The 9,991-nt window shown below is 47.1% G+C and overlaps 1 protein-coding gene across 1 annotated transcript; it reads right to left on the bottom strand.

The window, feature by feature from the left end:
• Window positions 1-6,643: 6,643 nt before the first annotated feature.
• LOC117379345 (uncharacterized) lies at window positions 6,644-9,990 on the bottom strand (the record flags this gene model as incomplete). Its single annotated transcript, XM_033976040.2, has 2 exons — window positions 6,644-6,697; window positions 7,341-9,990. A coding segment is annotated over one exon (2,649 nt), but the record flags the coding sequence as incomplete, so codon positions are not given.
• Between the last annotated feature and the right edge of the window lies 1 nt (window position 9,991).

Here is a 9,991-nt window from a genome sequence, read left to right as displayed (position 1 = left end):
GTCGATTGTCAATAATCATCCACATTTTGGGGATATTCTTTATGGTTCATGAGTAGGATGCCCTCAAAATATGACTTCGTCATTGGATTTAAATTCCTACACGACTTTTCCTTAAGTGCAAATGAAACCTGTCTAGTCCTAGGTTTTTCATCCAAATTTCCTCAAACTCCAGCATGTACACATGATTATTGTCAATAATCATCCACGTTTTGGGGATATTCTTTCTGGTTTATGCACAGCACACTGTCAAAATATGACTGCTTTCCTGCATATTTGATTCCCTCTCACAGACACGTGGATCAGACTAAAAAGCTCAAATTCTAATCACTGATGCGGATTAAAACTGTGAATAGAGAACCATTATAAACATGTGGCCAGTGACCTCCATAGCGCCCCCTACTGTACAGGTAAAAAACTCAACTTTGTCCGATTGGCATGAAAGTTGGTGATATCATTGTGGACCTCAAAAGAGGCAAAAAAGTCCATTACACCATACCTGTATTGTGCACGAGGTTGCCTGTTCAACGGCGTGGACCTCCATTATAATGTGTTGGTCACACATATTTATATAGAAACTGTGTTAAGGGGGGCAGATTGCGGCCGTGGGGTGGCCAGGCGGGGAAAATGGTGCGTGGGGGCGGTGGCCGGCCCCGGGCGGTCGCATGGGGGGGCGGTCGCGCGGGGGGCGAGGGCCATCATCGCCGCTTGCGGCTTTAATTGAAGTTATAGTTGTAGTAATGTTGGTACTTCAGGACTGATGAGGAACTGAAGACGTTCGTCAAGAATGAGAAAGGATTCCTCCTGCAAAGCTTCAACAGTTAGAGTCCTCAGCTCTAAACACTTATTGATTATTGTTAAAAGTAAAGGTGATGTAACGCCGTGGTAAACATGCCCCTGTGCAGCTTTATTTACATAAAAACAATAAAGTTTATCAGTTTGAACATTAAATATCATGTCTTTGTAGTTTATTCAGTTTGATATAGGTTGAAAAGGATTTGAAAATCATTGTATTCTGTACTTTTTTGTCGGGGACAGTGCCTGTGGAATGGCAGACCGGGGTGGTGGTCCCTCTGTATAAGAAGGGGGACCGGAGGGTGTGTTCCAATTACAGGGGAATCACACTCCTCAGCCTTCCCGGTAAGGTCTATTCCAGGGTACTAGAGAGGAGAATCCGACCGATAGTCGAACCTCGGATTCAGGAGGAGCAGTGTGGTTTTCGTCCTGGTCGTGGAACACTGGACCAGCTCTATACTCTCCATCGGGTCCTCGAGGGCTCATGGGAGTTTGCCACAGTCCACATGTGTTTTGTGGATCTGGAGAAGGCATTCGACCGTGTCCCTCGTGGTGTCCTTTGGGGGGTGCTCTGGGAGTATGGGGTCCGGGGCCCTTTGCTAAGGGCTGTCCGGTCCCTGTATGACCGGAGCAGGAGCTGTGTTCATTGCCGGCAGTAAGTCAGACCTGTTCCCGGTGCATGTTGGACTCCGCCAGGGCTGCCCTTTGTCACCGGTTCTGTTCATTATATTTATGGACAGAATTTCTAGGCGCAGCCAGGGGCCGGACGGGGCCTGGTTTGGGAACCACAGGATTTCATCTCTGCTGTTTGTGGATGATGTTGTCCTGATGCTTCTTCGAGCCAGGACCTGCAGCAGGCACTGGGGCGGTTTGCAGCCGAGTGTGAAGTGTCTGGGAGGAGAATCAGCTCCTCCAAATCCGAGGCCATGGTTCTCGACCGGAAAAAGGTGGTTTGCTCTCTCCGGGTGGGTGGTGAGTCTCTGCCCCAAGTGGAGGAGTTCAAGTATCTCGGGGTCTTGTTCACGAGTGAGGGAAGGATGGAGCGGGAGATTGACAGGCGGATCGGTGCAGCGTCTGCAGTGATGCGGTCGCTGTATCGGTCCGTTGTGGTAAAGAAGGAGCTGAGCCCAAAGGTGAAGCTCTCGATTTACCTCAATCTACGTTCACCTCACCTATGGTCATGAGCTCTGGGTAATGACCGAAAGGACAAGATCGCGGATACAAGTGGCTGAAATGGGCTTCCTCCGCAGAGTGGCCGGGCGCACCCTTAGGGATAGGGTGAGGAGCTCGGTCACACGGGAGGAGCTCGGAGTAGAGTCGCTGCTCCTACACGTTGAGAGGAACCAGCTGAGGCTCGGGCATCTGCTCAGGATGCCTCCTGGACGCCTCCCTAGGGAGGTGTTCTGGGCATGTCCCACCGGGAGGAGGCCCCGGGGAAGACCCAGGACACGCTGGAGGGACTATGTCTCTCTGGCCTGGGAACGCCTTGGGGTCCCACCGGAGGAGCTGGAGGACGTGTCCGGGGTGAGGCAAGTCTGGGAGTCCCTGCTTAGACTGCTGCCCCCGCGATCCGGCCCCGGATAAGAGGAAGAAAATGGATGGATGGATGGATGGATGGGTGTGATTAGTTTACCTTTGAGAAATCATGTGGTCTTGTAACTAATACTCATTTGGTCTGGTCGTCAAGACAGTGTTAGGAAACCTTTAACTTTAGGAAAATCAAAGCCTCCAGGAGCTCGTCTGGACACACCTCAGGAGGAGTGTCACATCCGGACTTTGAAATGTATGTTCTCTGGTTCATCTCAAACTACCGGTATATAAACCTGGTGTTTTCCATCATTCAGGGTCTGACATAAGGGGAGATGCTGTCGGACATATTTCTTGCAAGAAATAAACTCTTGTCTTTGCTTCATGTTCATCAGAGCTGCAAAATGAGTCTTATTGCCACAACATGTGATTTCCAGATGTTTTTTTTTAGATTATGTCTCTCACAGGGACATGGACCTGACACAAAAAGACCCCTCCATGATTTATAAGTGGGAGAACTTTCAAAATCACAGGGTCAAATACTTATTTGTGTCCCTGTAGGTTGAAAAGGATTTGAAAATCATTGTATTCTGTTTTTTTATACACTGTAATATAAATACTGTACTATATACAGTCTATATACACTGTAATATAAATACTGTACTATATACAGTCTATATACACTGGACAAGGCAACTTTATTTGTGCAGCACAATTCGTACTTAAAGTAATTCAAAGTGTTTTACAGAATAAGAAGGACATTAAAATCACACAAATCACAACATAAATAATCACAAATAATCATCATAAATTAACATTAAAGGAGAAAAGTGCAGAATAAAACCCTTTGAGTCACAGCAGATGAACAGAACTGAGTCTGGATTTAAACTTTGTCACAGTCGAGGTTTGTCTCACATCTTCAGGGAGAATGTTCCAGGTTTTAGCTGCACAAAACTGAAACACTGATTCTCCAGGTTTAGTCCTGACTCTGGACCAGCAGGAGGCCGGTCCCTGAAGTCCTCAGAGTGTGAGATGGTTCATGTGGCTCATGTGGGAGATGTTCTTTGGTGCTGGTCCATGGAGAGACTTGTTCTGTCGTAACGGTGCGGGTCAGGACCAAAGTATGCGGACTCAGAGCGGGTTGACAGTGGTTATTTACAAGTCTTGTGAATCAAAGTCTTAAACAGTTCAAATAACACACACGAGGATCCAGGAAGCAGGAGGCAGGCAGGACGGACGGAGAGCGGGTCAGGAATGGGAATCCGGGGCCGGAGTGAAGACGGGAGCGGGGACGAGACCAGGACAGGCAGGGCCAGCGTAGTCCAAGGAGCGGGACCCAGGGTAAGAAGCAGGCGGAACGCCAGAGACCAAGACAGGCAATGCAGAGTGAGATGACTGTACCGGAGCGTTGAGGCAGGAGCAGGAGCGGGCGAAGGCAGGAGTCTGGAAAGGTGGCAAAATCCAAAATGAGAACAAGCAGACGGGTAACAGGAATGCAAAAAACAGAGCAGGAACATTCACGTTTTACACGAGGACGGTCTGGCGCCGAGTGTAGTCTGCCGAGTCTTCTTATGCACCACCACAGGTGAGGGTGATTGCGCTAATGTGCTCCAGGTGTGAGCAGAAGGAGTCAGAGACTCCGCCCAGCTCCAGACAGACAGGTGAGGGAGGGGGAGAGAGAGTACAGGAGGGCAGCAACAAACAGACATCATGACTTGTTCACACAGAGCTGCTTTAAAGTCTCTGAGCCACAGGAGCCACAGACCTGAGCACAGGAGCCCTGGAGCCACAGGAGCCACAGGACACATGTGTGAAGTACTTCCTGGTTCTAGTCCTGACCCGAGCAGCAGTGTTCTGGATGTTCTGGATGTTCTGGATGTTCTGTCTTAAGGCTCGTTTGGAGAGGCCAGTGAGCAGAGTGTGTATGTGTGTGTGTGTCGGGGTGTGTGTGTGTGTCTGTGTGTCTGTGTGTGTTTGTTTTTAGTCTTTATTTGAAGGGACAGTGTACAGAGACATTCTGCTCATTAAACAGATGTGCTGCACCAGACCCTGAGGAACAAAGATAAATTATACGATGCAATTCACACATTCAACAGAATAAAACCACACAGTAGCACATATTCATCAGCTCACACTCAACATTCACATTACAAAAGTTAAAACATATGACATATTTTAAAAACACAGCACACCGGGAACATAAAGTGTGTGCTTCAGTTCTGACAGGTCTGACCAGTCCATAGACATTTTTTTAGTTCTTTTGAAAAGGAGTCATAGTTGTGTTGATTTTTGATGTGGTCTGGGAGTTGGTTTCATTCTTTTATTGAATTGTAGGAAAAGGCTGACTGTGCAGAAGCAGTTTTTCTTTGTGGGATGGCACACTGCCCCCTGGTGGAGGCCCGTGTGATTCTGGAGGTTGTTGCTGATGTGGATGAATTGTTTCAGAGGTGCAGTGTTATGTACGATGAGCCATTTGAATAGATGTGTATTTCTGTATATTATCAGAGTTTAGATGTGTGTATTTTTGGAGTATATTGCAGTGATGGTATTGCCGTGGTTGTTGGTGCAGGACTTTTAGTGCCTGTTTATTTAAGATTCTAATGGTTTTAATGTAGATTTGCTGCCCGGGACCAGGATGTCATGCAGTAAAAAAATGGAGACATGATCATGGCATCGAAGAAAATGTGAGCTGTGTCCAGAGTGAGTGAGTTTCTGATGCTTCTGAAGGTTTTTATGTTGTAGTACAGTATCAGTATAAACAGACTCATTAAAGGTTCATTTCTGTCAATGGGACTTTTTTAGTATCGATTCCTGCCAAAAATGAGGATCTAGTTTCGATACCAGTTTTAGTATCGATTATGATCTGATTCTTTATTTCTGACACATAATTAAAGTAATACATATAATTAAAGTAATACATATAATTAAAGTAATACGGTGGGGAAAAAAGTATTTATTCAGCCATAAATTGAAAGATGAGACCAGATTGACCAGATACTGATTTTACAACATAATTTTCAAATAAATAAAAAAATTATTTATTTGAAAATTATGTTGTAAAATCAGTATCTGGTCAATAACAAAAGTTCATCTCATACTTTGTTACATTCTCTTTGTTGCAGTGACAGGTCGTTTTCTGTCTCCAGAGGTTTTCTCTGTTGCTGTAGTTTGGTCCGTTCCTCCTGCAGATCTCCTCTAGAGCAGTGATGTTTTGGGAAAGATTTTCTATGGGGTTGAGATCTGGAGACTGGGCCACTCCAGGACCTTGAAATGCTTCTTACTCCACTCCTCCGTTGCCCGGGCGATGTGTTTGGATCATTGTCGCGCTGAAAGACCCAGACACGTTTCATCTTCAATGTCCTCACTGATGGAAGGAGGTTTTCACTCAAAATCTCACGATACTTGGCCCCGTTCATTCTTTCCTTTACACGGATCAGTCGTCCTGGTCCCTTTAAAGAAAAACAGCCCCAAATCATGATGTTTCCACCCCCATGATTCACAGTAGATCTGTTGTTCTTTGGATGTAACTCTGCATTCTTTCTCCTCCAAACACGACAAGTTGAGTTTTTATCAAAAATGTGTATTAGCATTAGCATTAGCATTAGCCAACAGTTTTTCAGTGAGTCACATTCACCTCTTTGTGTAAAATCAAACTCCTAAACAGGACCAAATCTTGAAAGACGTATTGAAAAAATATTTTGTCTGTGTTCACTAATGTGTGCGTTGTGTCACTATGGCAACTGCTGAACATTTTGTCATAGACATGCATGTAGAGCTCCCCCAGCATGAACGTCACCGTGAGTGAACAGGGCGGATGTGAGATTGAGTTTGATGTGAGATTAAATTAAAAACTCGCTGTATCATGTTTATATCAACATTTATTTTATCCAATTCTAAAAACGTGTAAAACACAAATCACTTCCATCTGTTTAATGATTCTGAACAAAAGTGAACGTTTGATTCAACATGAGCCTCGACTCCTGTGTCTGTGGCTCTTAACAGTAAAACAGTAAAAACACATTTAACATCTGAGACGTGACGAGGAAACATCAGGTGAGAGAATCGAGTCATGTGGCTCTTTAAATCCACTTTCTCACCACGAGTTTGTCCAGCACAATTCAACACAGTGATTCAAAGAGTTTACAGAATAAGAACGAAAAATCACAAAACAACAAATCAAAACAAATGATCAGTCGTCTCCTGGACACAAAATGATCACCTCTAGATTAATATTCTTCATTTGAAGGTTTTACAGACAATAAAGCAACAACACGAAACATCCTGATCCAAAATAAAACTTAAAATCAAAGTCTTCAAAGTCCGAGCGACGAGGACGAGACGAGGACGAGACGAGGACGAGACGAGGACGAGATGAGAACTGAAAGAGACAAAAACAGTTTGATCAAATACAACACAAAGAGTGTGTGTGTCTGTGTGTGTGTATTGGTGTGTGTTTGTTTGTGTTTGTGTGTATCTGACTTTTGTTCTGTTCTTCACATTCGTTCGTTCGTGTTTTATTTTCTTTAAATCAATAAGTGAAATGTTTTTTCTTGACCTGTCGGCTGGTGACCACAGACTGTACGTGTCTCTGGACAGAGCTAACCTGTTAGCCACGTGTACCAAACAGGAAGTGATCATGGTGCACTTCCTGCTCGACTCTGGCTCCAGTTCACTCTCTGTGTATAAACTGTGTCTCTCTCTGTCTCTGCTGCTTCAGACTCGTCATTTTGGACTTCAAATATTTTTATTTCACTATTTTGTCTGTAAATCGAGATAAACCAATGAGGCGCCTTCTTTCCCTGAGGGGACTCCTGCTAGCGTTAGCAACAGGTTTGATTGACAGCGTTGCTGAGCGTCTGCTCCTATAGAACTGGATTTACAGTAACAACCTCTGCAGTACAACACGTCACCACCAGGGACAGTCCTGAGCACAGCTCACTGTTAGCACCTAAACACATCTTATACTTGATTAAAAGAAAATAAGAAGCTAACGGTTTTAAATAGACTTTGTTCAGACTGACCTCACTCAGGGGCCAGAATATCCTCCCCGGTGCCGACTTGTGTGAGCAGTTCGGCCTTCTTCTTCTCCTCCTCCAGGGCCTCCACCCTCTGCTTCCAGCCCGGCTTAAGCTGCTTCTTCTCAGATTCGATGAGCAGGTGGATGTAGTCTGGAGTGGACAGGGGGTTGGGCTTCAGTGCAATCTGACTCAGACGGTATATGAATTTAGTGGCTTCCTGGACCATGTCAGTAACGTTGTCCTTGAACCGATGATATTCCTCTTTCAGTTTTGAGACCAAGTTCTGCACAGTCATCTTGTCCTCTGTTCCCTTCAGGTACTTCTTCTTGATCTCCTCTGCGGTCTTCATCTCAATGACTTCTTTGTACTCCCATCTGTACTTCTGGTTGTAATGATCACTCCAGATGCATTTTCCTGGGCACTTCGTGCAGTACCCGTTCTGATCCATGGCGGCGCAGCCTTTCTTGGCGCTGTCGTCGGCAATGCCACATGGGTAATGGCACGTGTGGTGGCACTTCTGGCAGTTGGTGATGTAGTTTCCTGAGATGTCCTGTCGAACAGGCTTCAGGACTTTGAGTGGGACCATGAAGTCCTTGTTTCTCTCGATCTCGGCCTCATGCGTCTTCACCTGTTCTTCGGACTGTTTGATCTCGTCCTGTTTGGCTAACGCCACTTTGATTTTCCTCTGTAGATCTTCCACAGTTTCCTCTAGCTGCTTTCTCTCTCTCAGCACCTCTTTGGTCAAAGTCAGACTCTTGGGCTCAGTCTTGTGCAGGGCATCAAAAAAGCTCCTCATGCTGGCTTTCCCCATGTTCCAGAACATCTCATCGAACCCCACCACAGAACTCTGGTTCTCTGCGAACAGCGCTGAGTTGTTGAACTTGTAGTGCGCGGGTTTTCCGTCATCGGCTTTGGGGCACGGGACTCCTGCCACTGTGATGGCCTCTAGAACCGGAGGCAGCTGTCCGTCTGCGAAAGTCACCAGAACCCGGATGTTCTCGGCCACGTCATTCCCAAAGATGGAGAGGATGGAGTCGAACACGTAGCGCTGAGTGGCGCTGAGGCGAGGAAGAGCAGATTGAGCTACGAAGCACACGGCGTGAATGTCGTTCACCCCAAAGTTGTTGGAGAAGAGTTTTTGGATCTGCTTTGTGATCTGTTGGTCTCGCTTGATGCCTCGAGTGTCTCCAAAGCCCGGTGTGTCGATGATGGTCAGAGAATAGTCGATCATGAAGCCGTCGTCAAAGTTGATTTTATAAACCGTCACCTCCGATGTCTGACTCTGAGCCTGTGACTTCTCCTCCTCCACTACCAGCTTGAACCTGTAGGGGTCAGTCCACTGCACGCCCAGGATGTAGTTGATCATACCGTTGATGAGGGTGGACTTGCCCGCTCCCGTGGCGCCCATCAGCATTATGGTGCAGTTACTCTTCCCGGGGAAGTCGGTGCCGTAGATGAACCGCTGGCAGCCTGGGATTTCTATACTATCTCTGGTCAGTGGAAGCTTCAGTATCTGCAGAGATCCTTTGGTTTTTATGACTTCACAGGTTTTCTTCAGCTCCTCCGTGAGGCGTTTGGGGCCCTCGGGTTCAGGAGCCGTTTTTATGGACTTGAGTTCTGCGGCCGGTCCCAGACCCACTGCAGTGACGGCTCTCAGTCTGAAACTGTACTCTGTGTCTGCGCTCAGGGCGCTCACTTTGACTAACCCCGTCTGAGCCTCAGACAGCTGCCACTCTCCTCCATCGCTGTACTCCAGCCTGTAGCCCGTCACCGTCTCTGCCCCCCATGTGGGGGCGCTGAAGTGCAGAGTCAAACTGTTGTGGGTTACATCGTCCACACTGATGTTCTCAGGCTTTGAAGGGGGCTCAAAGTTATCACTGACTTCAAATCCTTCTTTGTAATGGTAGATGGTTGAACCTTTATAGTTCTCATCCTTAAAAGCCACTGCCAGAAACTTAACATCCTGGTTGTCCCTGTTGGCCTCAGCAAAATCTCCAAAGAGCTTGGCCTTGGTCCTCACGGTCTCTCTGACGTCTTTGTCGCTGTACCACTGCTCCATCTCCAGGTCTTTGGGCCGAGGGCTGAGCTGTTCTGAGCCCTTTAAGTACTGACTTAAGGCAGAGAGATAGGGCTCCTCAGTCTCCAGGGAGGTGAAGACGAAGCACACAGTGTTCTTCACATTACTGGACCTGTCGTCCAGGTCATCCTGAGAGGAGAGGACCTCTGTGTTCTTCATCAGGTGACAGAAGGTTTTGATGAGGTTGGCCTCTTTGACTTTGCACCTCACCCACTGGTTCAGACAGTCGTGACTGAACGGAGATGCAGCTCTTTTCCTGAGTATCTCGGCGAGCTCCGCCTCCTCCTCTCCTCCTCCGCGGATCGACGGCAGCTTCTGAGCCAGAATGCCCTGCAGTCCCAGCTTAAACTCGGAGCACAAGCCCATGAAGGTTCTGATCTTCGTGACTATCTGAGGAAACTGCTTTAACTCTGTGCTGTTCAAAACATCTCGACACCTCATGTCCAAGTCCTCTAAGTGCTCCAGAGTCCTCTCCACCTCAAACACCAACCCCACACTGACCTGCCGCACCAGGCGAGCTGCTGCAGAGTCCAGCGAGGTGAGGGGCAGTAGCCACACTTTCACCGGCACAGCCTTC

The sequence above is a fragment of the Periophthalmus magnuspinnatus genome, chromosome 12 (genome assembly GCF_009829125.3).
Source record: "Periophthalmus magnuspinnatus isolate fPerMag1 chromosome 12, fPerMag1.2.pri, whole genome shotgun sequence".
NCBI lineage: Eukaryota > Metazoa > Chordata > Actinopteri > Gobiiformes > Gobiidae > Periophthalmus > Periophthalmus magnuspinnatus.
This window is presented reverse-complemented; position numbering and strand designations above follow the sequence as displayed.